Raw genomic sequence first — 20,478 nt, forward strand, 5'->3', positions numbered from 1 at the left:
AGGACCGCAGGCTCTGGGGTGGCCCCAGCCCCTTAGGCCAGAGTTGGCTCCTGGTTTGCTCCCCCGAAGGAAGACCACATTAGAAAGGACAGCAGCTGTGAGGCCCCCGTTGCTTAAGGGGGCACCTGGGAACGGTCACCCAGGAGCGTCAGAGAGATGGATGCTCTGGAAACGGCAGGCTCTGAGGACCGGCTTGACAATGCAGCCCTTGTGACAGCCCCGCCCGGCCCAGTGCAGCGCCCCAGCTGGGACAGCTGCGAGCTGGCGTGGGTTTGAGGCCTGCCCTGTCTGCGATCACGATCACGCGTAGGTCTGGGCCCCACAGGGGAGACAGCGTGCTAGTTACGGCTGCCGGCTCCAGAGCCAAACCGCTGGGGGTTGGTCCCGGCAGCAACACTTGCTGGGTGTATTACCCTCTGCGGATGCCTCCGCGTTCTCATCTGTAAAGACGTGGAAACCAGTCACACCCACTTTACTGGCGTGCTGGGTCCACACACCTGGAGCGTTCAGCATCGTGCCCGGTGCAGCGGAGGCACTCAGAAAACACTGGCTGTTGTTCTTATCTTCCCGGTGGCCCCGGCCGGCCAGCAATGGGGCTCGCGTGCACAGATGGGGTGCCCTGGAAGGAAGGCTGAGGCGTCCTCCCCGACGCTGCTGCCTCAGAGGCCAGGACGGGCCGTGCACTTGAGCTGTGGCTGGTTCGCTCCATGCGCTCACCCAGCCCGCCAGGTCTGGGCCTCATGTGGGGCACGGGATCACAGGAGCATGTGATAGGGTCCCTGTCCCCAGGGCAGGGACTGGTGGCTGCTGGTGGCTCACCTCCCCCCCGCCCAGCAGCTCCCATCCAGGGACTAGGAGAAGAGGGCAGGTGAAAGCCCCACCCCTGCCTCAATTCAGGACGACCCTGCCGGCCAGCGCATCCCCTGTGCCCCCATGGCGGGCGTCACAGCCACTGCACCCGCTGCCCAGTCCCATGGCCCCGGTGCCCTGTTACCAGCGTCGAACCCAGGGCACCTGCTGCGGTGATGAACGACCACACACTTAGAGGCTTCAAACAGCACAGATTTATTATCTTACAAGCCTGGAGATCAGAAGTCTACAGTGCGTAGACAAGACTGCACTCCTTCTAGAGGCTCTGGGGGAACGGTTTCCTTGCCTGCCTTAGCTTCCAGAGACCACCTGCCTTCTTCGGCTCATGACCTCTCCCCCCATTCTCAAAGCCAGTGGGGGTAGCGCCTTCCTACTTCGCTCTGCTCTGGGCAGCGCACCCCCTTTGTCTGACTCAGACCCTCCTGCCTTCTTCTCGGGACCCTGGGGTTGCAATGGGCCCACCCAGAGAATACAGGAGACTCTCCCCATCTAGAGAGCCTTAAGGTAACCACATCTGCGAAGTGGCTTTGGCCAAGGAAGGGGACATCTTCCCAGGCTCCAGGGAAGAGGGGTGAGCGTCTCAGGTCATCATTCTGTCCACCACAGACGCTCCCCCAGGAACGTCCTCAGGGAAATCTTGGTCTCAGAGTCCATTCTGGGGAGCCTGAGCTCAGGCAGAGTATCCCAGAAATAGGACCTCCGAGCCGAGCCGTGAAGGCCTAGGGGGTCAGCCAGGGAAAAGGGGAGGGAAGACAAGTATTTTCGGTGCAAGGAGGTGGCAAAAGCTCAGAACCCAGACACAGCACAGCCCCAGGAGTCCCGCAGGGTTCTGTTTGGCTAAAGCAAGGTGGGGAAGTGAGGGAAGGGACAAGATTAGCCAGTGGGGGGCCAAGAGCCAGGCCTAGAAGACTGGACTTTAGGTGAAAGAGAAAACTGCTCAGATTCATTCGGATGTTAGGAGGACTGCCGGCTGGCAGAGCGGGCTGCTTCCTGGAGGTCCCTCAGGGAAGCGTGTGCACCTTGAGGCAGTGGCCGGGTGGGAGTGGGGTAGGTGGGGCCCAGATCTGGGGGAGGTCAGTGAGACCGGCTGAGGACAAAGTGTGCGGCTCCCTCCCGATCCCCTGCCATGCCCGCAGAACGCACCCCTTCCCCCATGCTCTGCCTTCGGGGCCTAGGGCACACATACCTAGAGTCCAGCTCATGCGGTGGCCTGGAGTCAGTCACTCTCCTCCCTGACCTGGGATCCCCAGCTCCAAGCCCAGAAGATTCTGGGCGGAGAGAGCCAAGAGGAGCCCCCTGACAGCCAGATGGCAGCGGCTGTCTGCGGCAGCCCTCTCTGAGCCCTGAGGATGGAAACAAACCTCCCCGCCTCCCCGCCACCTCCCCATAAATACGTTACGTGGGAATAAAACAGCCTGTATCACAGAGCTGTAATAACAGTCCTATCAACCACAGGGTAATCTGCCTCAATCACTTGCTGGAATTCAACCAGCATTTGGCAGGGAAAAAATTCACCTACGGGAGAGGACACTGAGCGGCACCATGAGAACGCCACTCCCACCGATAATACGAATAACTCGTTAAATTAATTAGTTACTAAACCTACTGAGTATTTCCTGAATTCCAGGCACTGGACGCATTGCCCCATTTAATCCTCTCTCTTCCTCTGTGGTTTCTATTGTTGTGCCCATTTTCCCAATGAGGACACTGAGGCAGGAGGGCTGAAATGATGTGGCCACACAGTGAGCAGCTGGCCAGCCTAGGCATTTAACCAGCACGCTGTGTTGCCTCCCACAGCCCCAAGTTCAAATCCTGAGTCTTCCCTTTACTGTTGGGAAACCAGGGGGACGGGCCCACTTCTCTGACTTTCAGTTTTCCCTGTCAGATAAGTTGAGAGTTGAACAACATACCTGGGACCCGCACTACTCGCCGCTCCTCCTTCCTGCTTTGCCCTAGAACCCTGACCCTATCAAGGAAGCAACAGAGCAAACCACCTCCCCACCCCCGCCGAGATGTAGTCAGTCTGGGCCAAGCCTTTTCCCCTCTGCCTGGGACTTGGGTAGTCTGGGCCAGTTCTGGCCAACGGACATGATGGAGGACATCTGCTGGTGGATGTTGGGAGCGATTCTGCCCTCAGAGATAAAAGAGGCATAGGCATAGGGTGAGAAGGGCCTTCTGACTGCCCGCTCTGCTTCCACTCTGCTTTGGACACAGCTGTGATGGCAGGAGCCACAGTTGCCATTCTGCAGCTGGGAAGCAAAAAGCCAAAGACAAAAGCCAACAAGAGGAAGGACAGACTTACCAACAAACTATACCTGGGGCCTCCTAGCCCCACACTCCTCAACGCTTCCGGTAGCCTGGACGTTCAGCCCTGGGCAGGGTGGATATAGGCACGATGACTCCTTCATGGACCTCAGATCTTATGTCACCTTCTCCATGAAGGTCACCTTCTCCCTCCCCCTCCCTAGAATTAGCCCACCCATATAATGCCCCTATGCCCTTTTCTATATACTATATATCACTTATTTTAACACACACACACGCACACACACGAACGTAAGCGTTTCAAGGCGGTCATCCTTGGCTAGTTGCCGCTACACTCCCAATACTCAGAACAGTTTTGGCCCACTGTAGGTACTCAGTAAACGTCCCAAGGTAAAAAGATAGGAAAGGTACGTAGCTCCTAGCTGGCACTTGAAACATGAGGGCTGTCACAGGAAGGAACGACTATGCCCTAGGCATCCAGGCACTGTGCTCACACTTCCGTACTCGAGTACTAAGCCCTCAAACAGTCCCCTGTGGCCACCGGGACTACCCCCGTACTTCGGACAGGGAAACTTACTAGACTAACCTGAGGGTGGGTGACTTGTCTGAGGTCACCCGGTCAGAAAGTTCAGGAACCAGGCTTCAAACCTAAGCCCAAAGTCCCTGCTCCCTCTGTACCAGGTTGGGCCTCAGCCCGAGCCAAGGGGCAGGGCACCTCTTGTCTCAGTGGCTGGTCAAGTGAGTCTAGGGGAGCGGCCACTGCTGCAGTGGGGTCCGGTCACAGCCTGGAATGGGGGCCGAGGGCCGAAGACACCGTGATGGCACAGGACTAGCCCATTTGCTTGGGGACTAACGACCCAGGTGGGTGACACCTGGGCCTTGCCATCGGCTGTTCCTGCCCCATTGCTCGCCTGAGCGACTCCCAGGTGCTGACGAAGACTCCTGGTGCAGGACTGAGGGGGATGTGCCCTCTGGCCAGAGGGGGGCTCTCCTAAGGCTGTGCACAGGCCAGGCCTGCAGAGCCAGAGCCGGAGGACACCTGAGGAGGTGCGGGGGTTGGGCGCGGGGAGAGGGCACTTCCCTCTCAGTCCCGTCCAGAAGGTAAGGAGGACAGGACTTAGGATCTGAGAACAACTTGGCCCCACCACTCAAAGGCTGTGTGGCCTGGAGCAATTCATTCAGCCTTTCTGCACCTCCATTTTCTCATCTGAAAAACGGCACTATTGCTACGATCTGCAAATACTTTACAGATCTGGCTTCAGAATCAAACGATTCCATGAAACTGCACTGAAATCTGAAAAGGTCAGAGCAGGGGCGAGCCGCTGGGCGTCTGGGTTCTCTCGCTCTGGCTGCTGTGTGCATCACCCAGTTCACAACCTCTCTCCAGAAAAAGAGGGGGACAACGTACGTGGAAACAGCAGAAGAGCCTCTTCTGAAAGCCCTTCTCCGTTTCCGTGGGGTGTGCTGCACGTGCCCCCCCAGAGCGACTGTCTCTTGGAACTAAGAACCCGAGAACAGGTGTCTGGGCCCCGCAGCTCAGAATCAACGGCAGGTCGGTGGGGAGGCGCCGGCCTCAGAGCGGGACCTAGAAACACTATGCTCATCCCCTCCATCCCGAAGACGGCCCGCAACCCACCTCGCTCTCCCTCCCTTCTCTCCCGCCACATCCCAGCCCTGCAAGCACGTTCAAACCACCCTCCACTTCAAGCCACGGGAAAGAATGAGCTCGCCCCCTGCACCCCTCCCAGCTCGAGAACAATCTGACTCTGAACACCCCCGCACAGGGAGGAGGCCGGCAGAGTGAGGGAACCTTCCCCCAAGATCTATTTCCCACCTTTGAGGTTCATCTTCTAGAACCAGAAACATCATGATGGGCTCCAGGGGCTCTTTTCTGTTTTTCTCTTTACTGCAACTGGTCCGCTTCCCTTGAAGGGGGGCCCACAGCACCCCTTTTTCTTCCTGTTCTCGTAAAGGTCTTTGCAGACCCGGAATCGATGTCACCTTTGTTCCCCTGCCAGCCAGGAGGACACTCAGTGACTCCCTGCTGCCAACAGGAAAATGTCTCTGGGGCACACATACTCCTAGCCTGCCATCCAGCCCCACACTCTGTGTCCCAACTGTAACTCCCACGTGACACCGGTGTCAGGTGAGGGGGGGGGCTAGAATCCATCTAGTTCTTTCTAACCTCCCTCCCACTGCCACACCTTTCCCTCTGCCTGGACCACTATTCCTGCCACTGCCATGTAGCCAAACTCCAAAGGCTTACCTCCTCCAGGAAGCCTTCCTAAATCTCTAGCTGGCAGGAGCTCCCTCCTCCATACACCACAGCACCCTCCTGGGTCCCTTTATGGAGCATGCATCACATCAGACCTTGGGGCACCTCAGCTTGCCTCCTCCGGGCTCCTCACGCTGGGGGCGGCGGCAGCACAGGGTGATGTCAGGACAGAGGACTGGGAAAGAGAGATCTGGCCCTGCCCCTGAACTCCACCCCTCCCATCTGGGTGCCGTCCGGCACCGCCATTGCTATGCTGAGGCACCAAGTTCCGACGGGAAGGTAGGGGAAGACCTGCACCAGCTCACACCCATCAGAGCATGGCTACAACCAACCAAACAAACAGACCAAAAGACAACCTCAGAAAATACCAAGTGTTGACAAGGCTTTGGGGAAACCGGAAACTTCGTGCTCTGGCTGGTGCAGCCACTGTGGGAAAACAGGACGGAGCTTCCTGAGAGCATTAAAAATACAATCACCATATGCTCCAGCCACGGGCTTTCTAGGTGCTTCCCCGCAAGGACTGACTCCGAGAAACACTGCACAGCCACGAACAGCAGCTTTATCCACAAGAGCCAAGAGGACGACACCACCCAGGTGAACAAAATACGGTCCCTCCGGACAGCAGACGGTTATCGGCCTTTAAAAGGGCAGAAATCTCATCACATGCTACAACCGGGACGAGCGCGGGGGTCCTGAAGGCAAAGTGAAATAAACAAGTCAGAAAAAGACAAGACACCATCTCTCTACTCGCGCAAGGTGCCCGGAGGGGTCTGATTCCGAGACACGCAGCGCACTGGTGGCCGGCAGGGGCTGGAAAGAGGAACGGCTGCCCCTGAACGGGTCTGAGTTTGGCAAGAGCAAAAGCGTCCTGGAGATGTGGTCACGCAGCAGTGAGCACACACTTCATGCCCCTGAACTTGGTACCACTTACGGTGATGAAGAAGATTACAAGATATGTGATGTGTGTTTTGCCACAATTTAAAAGAAAGCCCAGAGCCCTGGGATTCTACCTCCCTGCCCCTAAGCCGTTGTGTTTCCCAGGGGAGAGGGCCTGGTAGGCTCCGCCCCATCAGCCCCAGCTAACCAGGAGAGAACCCCCAAGAGGAAGGCCTGACACCTGCTGAGCTCGGATGAACGTCACCTCCCTTGTGGGTGAAGGAGAGGTGACAGAGACAGGGAATGTGGCTCTCCTCCCTGGGCACATGGTGGCAGCTGTTCACACACGCACAACAATGCCAACTGGGGAAACAGATGGCCACATCCTCCTCTTTGACTTTGCAAAGAACAGTGTGTGAGGGTTAGATCACACAGGACTTGGATTCCCACCCAGCAAGCATTTAGTGAACTGCTACCACGCCCCAGGCTGTTGGCAAGGTGTTTTGTTTTGATTCAGGCATCCACATAGTAAGTACTGAGCACCTATGCTGTGCCAGGCACTGATCCAGGCACTGTGAGTGTACCAGCGCCCAGAACCGACATCGTTACTGCCGCGACATGAACACAGTGGTGGGGGAAAGCAGCCCCTACCACCGTCTCCATCTTGCACAGGAGACAGAGGCTCAGAGCAGTTATGCAACTTGTCCAAGGTCACACAGCTGGCAAGCGGCAGAGCCAGGATTTGAACCCAGGCAGCCTGGCTCTGGTGTCTTACCCTCCCGGTCGTACTGACACTCTCCCTTGTAACCCACCCCCCAGTGAGCGTGTTCCAGGTCACTGTAGCTGTGGAGGCTGAGGAGCACTCAGGATTGGGAGCCCGGAGCGATGTTCCCTGCTGCCCCCTGTGCCTCTTTGCCTCTGAGGATGTGACTGTAACCTGAGAACAGATGGGTGTGACTCCCAGAGAGTTACATCTGTTCTTCCCTTCTGTCCCTTCCTTCAGCCTCACAGGTCGGCTCCGCACCTCAGCGTGGAGAACGGCGTTATCAGGAGCGGCTGCGATGCTAGAAGCAGCTTCAGGGGACAGTGTCCAGTGCTTGTCCCAAGTCTCTTAGCGACATGTGGGATTTTCACAACCACGACTGCCCTGGGCACTCTGTCTCTAGAAGGTGTGCGTCCACTGGGGTTGGGCTAGGAGTGCTGAAGGTTGGCACGGGAAGTCTGGGAGTCTGGTCGCAGTGATCTGGAATATTAGACAATTCCAGAACACCAGAGAGAAGAGAGTCAGGGCCTGCGGAGCTTTGGGTCCAGGGAGCAGAAGGGCAGGTCTGAGAGAGATTTCCCCACAGCCCTCACAACAGGAAATGGGGAGGTTTTCAGGCTGCATCCAGGCAAGAAGAAGAACAGAAGGGAGGGAAGGGGCTTGTCTGGAGCTGTGAGATCTGTGAAGGCCACTCTGGTGTGATCCAGGGTGTTTCCTTCCTCCTGAGGTCTCTGGTCCTCCCTGGAGCACAATTCCCTAAGTCTCTACCTTCTATGTTCCTATGTAAGTTATTCTAAGACTCCTAGAGGGCACCCGATCTCCTCCCTTCCCTCCCCCCTACTCAATTCCAGCAACAGGGCCCTTCTTGCTAAGCTTTGAGGATGTGAACTGATTCTTACCTCAGGGCCTTTGCACATGCTATCCTTGGTGCCTGGGATTTTCAGCCCCCAGCGTACATGGCAGCTCCTTCTTCCTTCCCAAGTCTCACCTCAGAAGTCACCTCCTCAGCGAGGCCCTCCCTGAGCACCTCATCTGAAGCAGAGCCTCCCTCTCTGTCACTCTCCACCCCTCTGTCTCTGGATTTTACTTCCTTCCATCACTCTTCACCACCTTAATGATCTTGCTCACGCTTGCTCCTTTCTGGATTATGATCTCACTCCTCCCATGAACTCCAAACTCACTGGAAGCTTCTCCACAGCAGGGCCCCATCTCTCCTGTCCATTTCTCTATCCCTCCCTCCATTACAGCATGAAGCACACCACAGGTGTTCACTAAGTACTGAGTATGGGGTAACCATACTCAATGGAATGGGTCTTAGTTGCTACAGTGCCCGGAACCTCTCTTGGATTCCTGTACTTTCAAATGTGGATGACAGCTAAGCCAGCTGGGTGGCTGTGAGGATTCACTGAGGTGCTGAAGCCCAGCGCCCAGCACCCATCAGCACCATGCCCAACACAGGAAAGGGGCTCAAGGGAAAGATAAAGCCAGTTCCCTGCCCAGTCCTGGAAGGCTGGGCTTGAAAATGACTTCATGCCTCAGGCAGCCTTGCTGGCTCAAGATTCCTATGGAACACAGATCACCTGGCGGGGAGGGGGTTCGAGCCGACCCCTGCCCACCCAGCGCTGCCACCACGAAGCTGCCCGGGCAGCTCGGGAGGTGGGGGTCTACCCCTGGGCCCCCCATCGCGGCTTCTCGCCCGCCCCAAAGCACATTAAATGGAGGGGTGGTCTCATGGGCGGGAAAGGAGAGCTGACCAAGAGTCTCCAGAAGGCAGGCCTTGGCCCGGAACCCCAAGCCACATGGCCTCGGGGCTGTGGATGTCCAGTTCCTAAAACATCTGGAGAGCCGCGTGCAGGACTCACATTCCTGGTCTCCTAGCAACCATGGGGTGTGAGGCAAACAGCACCCACTGTGATGCTCAAAAACTCAGGGGAATTATCTCCCGTCTTTTTGTTTTTTAATTGGAACAGTCATGCCATGAGGGGAGGAGCGCTTCCATGCCCCTGCCCCCGTCTTCGGGTGACCACACCCCACGGTGCTCGTGGGCCACACGCCTGCCCCTGGAAAGAGCCAGAGAGCTGACACGGGGGGAAATCCCTTTCCCCTGGGAGGCGCACCCTGAGCCCCCCCTCCGCTTCGGGTCTGGAACTGCCCACACCCTGTCAGTTCTCACTTGGTACAAGGGGACCAGTACCCGTGCCTGCTGTTGACAACCCGAGACACACAGCCGCAGAGGGTTCCCTCGGAGCCTGCGGTCGGGCAGCTGCGTGCGGCCATGTCCCTGGGTCCCGACCACCGAGAAGCTGAATCATGCTGAATTGAAAGCAGGGCTCTGAGCGCTCTCTCCTCCCTTTCCCACTCCAGGGGCTAGTATGGGGAACGGGCAGGGCGCAGCTTCAAGAGTCAGAAGAGGCAGGAGCCCAGGGGATGATGACGGGGGTGAGGGTCAGTCCCACAACAAGACGGGGAGCAGAGCTGCCGCTCCAGCCCCCGCTGTCCCCTCTGTTCGGTGTCAGGGAGAAAAAAACGATCTGATTTAAGTCACAGTCTTTGGGCTCTTTGGGGGCAGGATCTTAGCCTGTATCAGAATGTACATCGCATGGGTCAGAAAGAGAAGACAAGTTCAAACCCTTCAGTAGGACCTTGAGAGGAGAAAACAGCCCCGAAAGAACCAAGCCCCTTCATCCAGCCTCTAAGAAGCGTCCCCATTCTGGGTCTGGCAGGGAGAATGGGGTCTCAGGGGACCAGCCTCCCCCACCAGCCCTCCACCCCCGGCCGGCATGCTGAGGCCGAGGCCGGGCGGCTCACCTTCTTCTCGTCCCCGCCTTGCAGGAGATTCAGGGCGCTCCTCGAGTCCCCCTCACGCTGCCTCAGGGTGCTGCCGTGGCTCGGGGGCAGACCCGAGGGCGGGGAGATGCTGCGGCCCTGCGGGTCCACCCAGGTGTAGATGTGGCTGGTGACGTACCCTCCAGGGATGCGCCCCGCCGAGTACACGGACAGCACCAGCTTCTTCGAGCCCTTCAGAGCCTGGAGAGAGAGAGAGGGACACAGAGTTAGCAGGAAGGGGGCAGCGAGGGACACCCCTCCCAGTACCCGGAACTTACTTCTTTCAGGACCCCACACTGGGAACAGGGGGCCAGCCCCTGAATTACCAGCGCCCCCCACACCTCCCGGGCTCTTTTTTCTCTAGCCCTCAATTTTTGTCCTACGGAAACAAGGGCATCCGTCCCATCCCATCCTGAAGTGGTCCAAACATAAGAAACACGATCACTCAGCATAACTGTGCAGAAAAGAGTTAACACAGCAGGCCCAAGACGGCATCCTTAGGAAGGCCTGCTTGGCTGGCACTGGGAACCTAGATTCTGAGTGTCCCTCCCGTTCCCGAACGCAGCTCACCGTGCCTATGCTCCTCGTGCAAGCTATGCGGGGGTACGGAATGTGGGTCCAGGCAGAGAGGACCTATGTGACCAGACCTCAGTAAAAACCCTGGCACTGACTTTCCAATGAGCATCCCTGGTGGACATCTCCCAACTCATCCTGCAGCAAAGGGAAACTCAGAGGCTTGTGCCTGCTTTCCTACAGACTCTGCCCCCTGAGCCTGTTCCCTGTGCTCATTTTGCTGTGTATCCTTTCGTTATCATAAAGTTCTCTCTCTCTCTTTTTTTAAAGATTTTATTTATTTGAGAGAGAGAGCATGACAGCACAAGGGGCGGGGGGGGGGTGCGTGGTGGAGAAGGAGAGGGAGAAACAGGCTCCCCGCTGAGCAAGGAGCCCGATGCGGGTCTCCATCCCAGGACCCTGGGATCATGATCTGAGCCAAAGGCAGACGCTCAACTCACTGAGCCACCCAGACGCCCCTCGCTGTCATCAATCTAAGCCACAAGTACAACCATACGCTGAACCTGTGAGCCCTCACAGAAGCCGGGGGTGGTCTTAATGACCCCAACAACAGAGTCGAGAGATGAAATGATTAATAATGATAGCCGGACACTGATAAAGAGTCTGTCTGTGTCAGACACTCTGCTTTGTACCCGGCATGCTTTGCCTCCTCCTGAAATCCTCATGGAATCCCATCTTGTCGGAAGAGAGGTCTATTCTTCAGATGAAGAAATAGAGGCCAATCGCCTGCCTATGCACTGGGAGTTAGGGGTTCCTTTTCCATAGCAACTAATTTTGAGTGTAGACCCCACCTTCATTCTACATTTCCCAGTCTGGGGATGGAAGCCCCAGGAAGGGAGGAGAGCCCACGCTATCCGCCCGGGGTGGACATCGAAATTGGCCGTACTGCTTTCCTATGGGGCACCTGGAGCTGAAATGCTGAGGCTCACACTGCTATTAAAATCGCATTTGTAAATGATGATGAGCGTATATAATGCCGTAGATCCATGATACGCTGTACTATGCAGGGAGGCCAAAGGATCCCCATCCTGTCTTACGGGATGACCTCAGTGATGCAGAGACAAAAACACACAGGAGAAACAAAACGAAGCCAAGGACGCCAACAGTGTCTCTCCGGGCGGCAGAATTTATGGGTGATGATTATTTTGTTCTTCCTTTTTCTCAGTATTTTCCAAACCTTCCAGAATGACGATACACTGCTTTTGATCTCAGAAAACAAGAATATGCCTCAAAAAGGGGAGTATCTAGCTCTCTGACTCCCCCAAGCTTGCCTGGATGTGCCCTGGGCCACATTCTTCTGATTCCCCAGTACTCTGGAAAGACAAAAGGAGCCAAGGGAAGAGCTTTTGCCCACAGTGGGGAGCCCCGGCTGGACTGAGCCTCTCCCAGAGGAGGCAGGTTAAGCTGGGAGCTGCCAGGGCCCCTCAAGTCCACAGCTAAATGCCAGTTCCCCTCAACAGACGAATGGATAAAGATGATGTGGTCCACATATACAATGGAATATTACTCAGCCATCAGAAAGGACGAATACCCAACTTTTGCATCAACATGGATGGGACTGGAGGAGATTACACTGAGTGAAATAAGTCAAGCAGAGAGAGTCAATTATATGGTTTCACTTGCTTGTGGAGTATAAGGAATAACATGGAGGACATGAGGAGATGGAGAGAAGTGAATTGGGGGAAATTAGAGGGGGAGATGAACCATGAAAGACTGTGGACTCTGAGAAACAAACGGAGGGTTTTAGAGGGGAGGGGGGTGGGGGATGGGTCAGCCCAGTGGTGGGTTTTAAGGAGGGCACGGATTGCACGGAGCACTGGGTGTCCTACGCAAACAATGAACCACGGAACACAGCATCGAAAACTAATGATGTACTGTATGGTGACTAACATCACAAAAAATAATAAATCAATACATCAATACATCAATAAATGCCCGTCCCCGGTGGAGGGATAATGAGAATATGGCAGCTCTCCAAAAGTCTGCTTTTATAAAGCATTTCCGAGAAGATGAGCAGGGAGAGATTTAGCGCTCCTTCAGCAAGGCCCTGGGACCCCCCCCCCAATAGGACAGCTGGGAAGGTAGAACCCGTGTGAAGTTTGGGGGGCAGGATGGAGAGGCCAAGGAGCAAGCAGGCCTCTGGGGCAGGAAGCAGGGAAGGGGGTCACAGGGCGGCAGCAGCCCCAGCAGAAACCTGTGAGGCCCCTGTGCCTTCCTGACCCCCCAGGATTCCTGACCCCGTCCAGGATTCCCTCCTCCGTGACGGCACTGCTGGCTGGAGGCCCAGCCCACTGGCCTGCTCCCTCCCTCGAGAGACTGTGAGCCCGAGCCCCGCCATCCACAGGAACAGAGGTGCATGGAGGCAGAACTGCATTTGAGTTGTACTTCTGTCCCCTGTGAGTCGTGAGTCCCGGGGCCAGCGCTTCCCATCTCGAAGCAGCACCGCGAAACATTAGCCACTTCCCAAGGCGGTGGGGATTCCAGGAGACCACGCAGGAGGCCCGGGGCCTTTGCACACAGTAGGAGCTCAGCCCACTCGCCGCTCTTCCCAGGGCACCTGCACTGGGAAGGGAAACCAGGTGCAGAGAAGCCTCATCCCGGGAGTCACACAAGCAGGCGGGCGGCGGAGAGCACGGTTTGTATTCTGCACCGCTGGCTGCAGAGCAAGTCTCTTGGTCAGTTCTATAAATAGGCAGGCAGCAACCTTGAGAACGGAGAGGAGGTTGGCGCCTCTGGTGAGAAGACCACGGACAGCCGGAATGGGGAGGGCCTGGGAGGTCACCGAGTCTCCCGCGCCTCTGGCGTCTTACAGAAGGGGACCCTGGGAGCCCGACATGGGAAGGGACAGAGAGGGAACGAGTACGGAAAACACAGCCAAGGACACGCAGGAGGCCAGCCCCAGGTAGCCCTCTCCATGTCCTCCTCTGGCAGGGTCTCAGTTTTGCCAACCGGCAGCAAGTAGCTTGAACTCACTAAGAGCTGTGGTCCTGCCCCACGAGGCAACTTCACTGTCCTCTGCTTGGTGGCTCCATCTAGAAGGAAAGGCTGTATTTACCTATGACAGTCATGAGTCATGGCAGCAAAGAGATCAGGGGCTTTGGGATACACAGGGACTGAGTCCAGGTAGCCCTCAGGGAGTGAGTCCTCAAGATTTGTGCGGGCTGAGGCTGCTGCCAAGGTCCTCGAACCAGATCCTGAGCCTGGGGGCTCTGAGGCTCCCTGCCAGCTGGAAGGGATGAACACCGGGGCAGACAGAGCATCCGAGGTGTGGGAGGAGGCCCACCGCAACCCCGAGTTACCATGGGCAGCGGGGGACCTCCCAAGGGACCCGAGGGCTGGGGAGACCGACAAATGTCTGTCTCTAATGGGACCGTGGCTGGGCGGCTCTGTTCTTTGCAGGCAGCTGTCCGTGGGCGGAAAACCACATCCAGCACCCACCTTAAAGCAACATGCTCTGCCTGGTGCAAGTTGGTGACTGTCACCCATGCCTGTCTCCTACGCGGCAGCCGGCACCAGGCTCCTGAACCGACTGCTCTTGGCTGTGCCACCTCACACAGGTTACTGATCCTCTCGGTTCATCTGTTTCTTTCCTGTAAAATGAAGATCCTAATTCCTCTCTCTCTCTAGGTAGAGGGGCCCTCTATGGCACAGTGCCTGTCCCCAGAGAATTCAGTGAGCTGTGGCTAAAAAGGAAACAACGTGAGATCTAGGGAGAGACCACTACAGACGGAGTGGTCATCAGAGCACGCGCTCCCACGCTTGTTACTGTGTGTTTGCTGGTGAGACTTGAACCAGGGCTCGCGTGCGTTCACAGAGTCAGATCCTTGAGATCGCGATCTGACCAAGCAGACGGCATGGCTCAGATACCATCCATCAGCAGATGACTGCTGGGGGCGGCGTGTTGTGATTATGGAAATGTAAATTATATGTGTATGTCTTCAAAGTTAATAACTTGCTCCTTGGATTAATGTTCTCAGGAGGCAAATTTGCCTCACTCAGCTCTTCAGAGCCGACTATCAAGCCTCCAAATCACAGTCCAGGCGACAGGATCCTCCGCTCGGCAGAGGACAGAGAAAGCGACGGGAGACGGCCGCAGCGGAAAGGAGATTGGGCGTTATGTGTTCACACGGGAGACGCACACACGCTTCTGTGTTCAAGAACATGCACCAAAGTGCGAGTGTGAAGTGCACCACGAGGTCATGGGACCATCAGACTACTGTCCTCGGGGCATGAACAAAGGACGCATTCCAGAAACATCTCAAGGAAGGGCACCTCGTGGTGACTCAGCCAGCTTATTTCAGGACACAGGCCTGCAGAGTCCAGTTTCCTCTCCTCAGGGACAGAGGTGCTCATCCTCAGGAAGGGGAGCCCGTCTGAGACCCAGGTTCAGGTTAGTGATCAGGAAGAGAGAAAGGGAAGATGTGTGCCTGCTTTTCCTGATCCCACCCTGACCCCCACCTTGCTCGGTGGCGGCTTCGTGTCCAGACTCACGGGGCACCAATCCTGACTCTGTTGACTTGCTGTGTGACACAGCAAATTACCCTACCTCTCTTTGCCCGTTTCTGCATTTAAAATGCCAATGTTGAAAGCATCATTAAGATAACATGGGCCTGGCTGGCTCAGATGGAGGAGTGTGCAACTCTTGATCTCGGGGTCATGAGTTTGAGCTCTATGTTGGGTGTAGAGATTACTCAAAACTCAAAAAGAAAAAAAAAGATGATATAGACTGCTGATATGTAGTACATAGCACCTGGCACACAGTAGTACTAAATGTGAATTTCCTTCCTGAGTCTACCAGCTCCTTCTCCCAAACCCAAGCCCCAGAATTCTCTAAAGCTCTTATCCACATGGACACAAACACAGAGGTCGCTCTAGCCGCTCTCTTACAACTTTCCTCAGCTTCAAAAACATCCTTTCTTCCTTTAATCCACACTTCCTCACATCTGCCCTGCCTTTGACATGCAGCCCATTCCCACCACCTCCAGAGAGCCTTCCTGGATTGCAACGGACTCTCCATGTCCAAGAGCACCCAGTACACTTCTGTATTTTCACTGCCACCTATACTAGAGTGCCCACGTCAGCTTCATACATCCTCTCTCTAGGACTCCAAGTTATGTTCCTTGAGGCACACCGCATGTTCTGTTTTCTTTATAACCTCTTCCAAGAAGATATTTATTGAGCTTTCTAAATGCTAGGCAGCCCCCAGGGAATCTGTTCAAATGAAGCCGCAAAAAGATGAGGGCCCTACACTAGGGCTCAGGCAGCCTTAGGTCGGCACCCTCACTCACCCTCACTCTACACTCACGGGAGCACACACACCTCAGGCACACATGGGATTTAAGAAGAGAAGCAAAAGAGTGGTCAGGAGCTACAGCTCTGGAGCCCAGCTACCCAGGCTCCCGTGCCAGCTCCGCCACAGGGGGGTTGTGAGGATTAAATTAGTTTATCTGCATAAAGCGTTTAATGCCTAGAGCACAGGTAGGAGCTGCAAAAGGGTTAGGTTTGATTAGGATAGGGTCTCAACCCACCATCCATCATAACCACTGTCTGTCCTTCCAGAATGTTCTGTGCATTTTATAAATATGTGGAAGCCCACATACAAAAATACTGTTGTCTGATATTTACGTAAATTGACTTACAGATAACATTTTCATCACTGTGTTTTTTTCCAGCTAAAAAGATGTATTTTGGCGATCTCTGCGCCCAGTTCAACAACAGTAAGTAAGCTCATCTCTTTGTGTGCTATGGCACTCACCCTTCCTGGCAGAGAGACACCACCACTGAGTTCCCACTCACTCCTCTGTTGTTGGGTATTTAGATGGTTCTTGGGTTTTGCCCCTGTAAACAAAGATCCGATAACATACTTTTTTGTGCATCTTGAAGCACACGTGTGTCTAATTCTCTAGATCAGAGATAAGTAGAATTCCTGAAGCTGCAGGCAAATCCATCTTTTTTCATAACGACCCCGTCCCTCCCTGTTGTAGTTCCTAAAATCACCTGCAGGGGGCAGCACTATGCCATCTTTGCTTCTGGAAGACCCGACTTCCCTCCTCCACAGCACTGTGGATGGGCCTGGGTGGGGGCTTTCGGAGGCCTTTTCCTAAAGCAGGGTTCTCACTCTGGTGCAGGGATCCGCCGTCCTTTATGCTTTCTTCCACAGGCTCCAGAAATCTCCTAGTTAATAGGCAAACCTTGGCTCTATCTTCCAACTGCAAACTAAAGAACTGCAAAGCACCAAAATAAAAAGGTACCTTAGGGTAAGGATCCCCCTCAGGAGTTTCTCCGGGTAAAGGTACATTCACTAGAAAGCCATTCCCCATGTTCTATCTCTTCCTGGTTAGGAGACCACAGACAAGTTGCCTCAGCTTTATCTCCTGTTAAATGGGGCTACTGATGCCTCCTCTTTTGGAGGTACTGTGGGGACAAAATGAGGACTGACGAAATAATGTACACAGAGCATCTTGCACTCAGTAGGGTGCATAGCCGGTGCCCAGCACATGGTGGCTAACGTTACTGGTAACAGTAGAATTACGGGGATGACCACACAGCGCCCAGATGAGGAAAGAGACCCTAGGTGGTCGTGTGTCCTATGCAAGGTCAGAAAGAGGGTAAGAGGGCTTGGATTTGAATTTCGGACTTTCCAAACTCGTGCTTCTTTCATCAGCACTGAAAGGGGGTTCGGATACCCAAGGGCAACCCTCCGTCTTAGCCTCACAAAGATGGACAAGGTGAGGGTCTGAAAAGGGGACGTGGGACTTACAGACCATAAACAAGTGAGAGCCCCCTGAACTCTTGAACTCCGAGCTGGTGCTAGGGTACAGGCACAAGGGCTAGAAAAACCCTCCCCATTCAGCCCCACTTGGAGGGAGGACAGAAATTAATGGTGTGGACTCTCTGCCACCAGGGCGTATTTTAATGTCATGACAAAGTAAAGCCCTAATTAGCCCTGTCTTCAGAGCTCCTTTCCTCTGCATCACATTTTTATCTATGTTAATTACCTCTTACAGGGACCACTAACTGCAACAGCTTCCCGGCCTCTAAAATCAGTCTCTGTGTTGTAGCTAGGACATCCTTTTAAAATGCAAGTGGAGGGGCACCTGGGTGGCTCAGTGGGTTAAAGCCTCTGCCTTCTGCTTGGGTCATGATCTCAGGGTCCTGGGATCGAGCCCCGCATTCGGCTCTCTGCTCAGTGGGGAGCCTGTTTCTCTCTCTGTCTTTCTTGGCCTGCCTCTCTGCCTACTTTTGACCTCTCTCTATCAAATAAATAAATAAAATCTAAAAAATAAAAAATAAAATGCAAGTGGACCTGTCCCCTCCCTGCCCAAATGCTCCCACTGCTTCTGATGTAAAATGCAAACTCCTCGCAGTGTGTCTCCGGCCTGTGTGGCTGGACTTGCTGCCTGGCCAGCCATATTGCCTATCCCTGCCACTGGCCTTCTTATAGTCTCAAATGCTCCAAGTTATTTGCACGTGCTGCTCCGTGTCCCTGAAAATACATATCTCAACATACGTATACAGTGATTATTTTATTTATATCCTTCTTGGCAGATAGAGAAGTCAGGGAATTCTGTTTTGGTCACAGATGTGTCAATAAATATGAAAGACTGGAAATCGTGCGTGATTCCACATATGATGAAAGACAATGAAGAAATGCAATGAAGAAAATGCAAAAGAAATGCAAAAATCGCCTTCCTCCTGAAACTGGTTGCCTTCCTTTTAAAACTGACTGCCAATGAAGAATTTTACCTCTCCTGAAATACCAATGAATTCTCTAGTAGAATCTAAACAATGCATGAATTTCCCTTTTCCCCTTGCTTGCTAGGAAGCTCACAACTCCACTTTTATATGAAATATTATTCCCATTAAAGGCAACACACACATTCACACACTTTCCAATATGGTTTCTGAGCTCTATGCCTTTTTCATGATGTCCTTTCTAAGTTAAGTCACTCAATTATTTCTGAAGTGGGAAAAAATATTAATCACAAATATACTAACAAGTAAGTAAACGCGGGATATGCAGAGTTCAAAGAGGATGTTCAATAACACCAATCGTACAGGAAAACAACTGCCAGTGAATGAATGAATGCTGAAGTACATCTCAGATCAGACACCTTATACATGGACTTAGAAGCAGAGAAATTTTTCACAGATGCTTGGGCAATAACTCTGCTTTCTCATCTTACTCTCTCCTTCCACTCCCTGGACATACTTTACTGCTGCTGACTTGGGTCTAAGTATCATGTCATTTAAAAACATTCCCTTAGGAGCGCCTGGGTGGCTCAGTGGGTTAAAGCCTCTGCCTTCGGCTCAGGTCATGATCCCAGGGTCCTGGGATCGAGCCCCACATTGGGCTCTCTGCTCAGCGGGGAGCCTGCTTCCTCCTCTCTCTCTGCCTGCTTCTCTGACTATTTGTGATCTCTGTCTGTTAAATAAATAAATAAAATCTTAAAAAAAAAAATTCCCTTACATAAAAGTCCCAAAAGTGTTAGTTTACATTCCACTGGAATGCTGACATACACAGGTAGTGGTACGCTGAGAAGTCACTGTGTCTCAAAGAACAGTGGCTTCACGTTGGTGTCCCTGACAGCTGTGCGCCCATCATGCGGCTAGGATCTGGGGTAAAGCTTGCCACCATATGGCCACCCGCTCTGGCTCTCTGTGGCCACCTCACCTCTCTAAGTGGCTACAAGCTCATGGAAATCAATTCAGACCGCAGAGCAGCCCCCTTCCCCAAGATGCAGCCCAACATATGCATGAAGCAAAAATAAACAGAAGCAGGTGATCCAACCATGGAGGAATGTGAAAGCACAGAAATAAGGATCAGGGGATAGGGCCGAGAAAGGACAGCTAGTTAGGAGGGTGGAGTAATCAACATCTTCTTTCCCCTCCTGAGTTTTTCTTTTAACATTGTTTCAATTTGCCTTTAATTGGAGCCTTACAAAGTAGATTTCAAAAAATCAACTCCTCATTCTCTCCACTGTCCTTTCTTTATGAGTTTGACCTTCTCCAAAGGGCTCGGTGTGAAGAAGGAAGCCTTTGTTCCAGGGCTGGGAACACCAGGATCCTAGAGCCTGGAACAGGGACCTGACATTTTAAAGCCCCTGATCTCTGGTATCTTTGCTCCTAAATGTCTCTGTGACTTAAGGCTGTGTGGAAAGGAAAAACACGAAGGATCAAAGAGAGAAAGAAAATGTTGTCCTTGGAGATAATGCTATGGGAAATTCGCGAGACAGTGACAGAATCGCCATCCCCTTGCAAAAGAACTCAGAAGATGAGGACAGAGCAGATTCCAGAAAGATATCGATTCCCTTTTAATGCAATTCTTCAATTATCCACTAAGCCTGGCTTTTAGTCTCTTATAATTTAAGTAAATTGCTTTACAAATGTTCTTTTAAATTCGGTCTCTTTATTCTTTTCCTTTTTTTCTTTTGGGAAGAACTAACAAGATTCTAGGAGTCATCAACATATTCACTCAAGACAAGCCTCAATGGGTTTTCAATGGAGTTGCTAGGACCTAGAACCAATGTCCATAGCACATCCATCCGTCAGAAGAATCTAATTATATACCAACATTTTCTTGGCCCAAGAGTGGATACATGGATGGAGTATATTCTCCTGGAGGACACTTAACATTCCTGTCCCTCACCACTTTCTGTGCATTCCGCTAACAAGGGATAGGCCTCAAATTTAATTCACCCTCGGACTAAAGAATCTGAATTCCATGTGGATTCCAGATGAAGCAACCACCTGACAGCTACTCCTAACAACCATCTTTTAAAGAAAAGGCTGATAGGTCTGAGGAGGTGGAAATGCAACACACTTGTGATTAAATGGGCATAGGACATCAGTAAGCTACACACCAAAAATAAATGTACATGCATCTTATACAACAGTGTTATATGATACGTACATAACCTTCTGCTACATGCTATTTATTACACATTAAGTATATGTATATACAGCTAGACAAATAATAAACATGCAAAGGTATTCAACCTCACTATTTAAATTATGCAAATTAAAACAG

General features: G+C 53.3%; 1 protein-coding gene across 4 annotated transcripts in view; it reads right to left on the bottom strand.

The window, feature by feature from the left end:
- Nucleotides 1-20,478, bottom strand: part of WHRN (whirlin) — a gene marked incomplete at its 5' end in the record, with an annotated part of 88,172 nt that overhangs the window by 55,014 nt on the left and 12,680 nt on the right. For all 4 annotated transcript variants that reach the window (XM_080820623.1, XM_080820622.1, XM_080820624.1 and 1 more), the window contains one exon: nt 9,858-10,076. In XM_080820623.1, the coding sequence (XP_080676749.1) occupies nt 9,858-10,076 (219 nt within the window). The remainder of the gene's footprint in view (nt 1-9,857; nt 10,077-20,478) is intronic.

Source organism: Martes martes (genome assembly GCF_963455335.1).
Source record: "Martes martes genome assembly, chromosome: 12".
Taxonomy (NCBI): Eukaryota; Metazoa; Chordata; class Mammalia; order Carnivora; family Mustelidae; genus Martes; species Martes martes.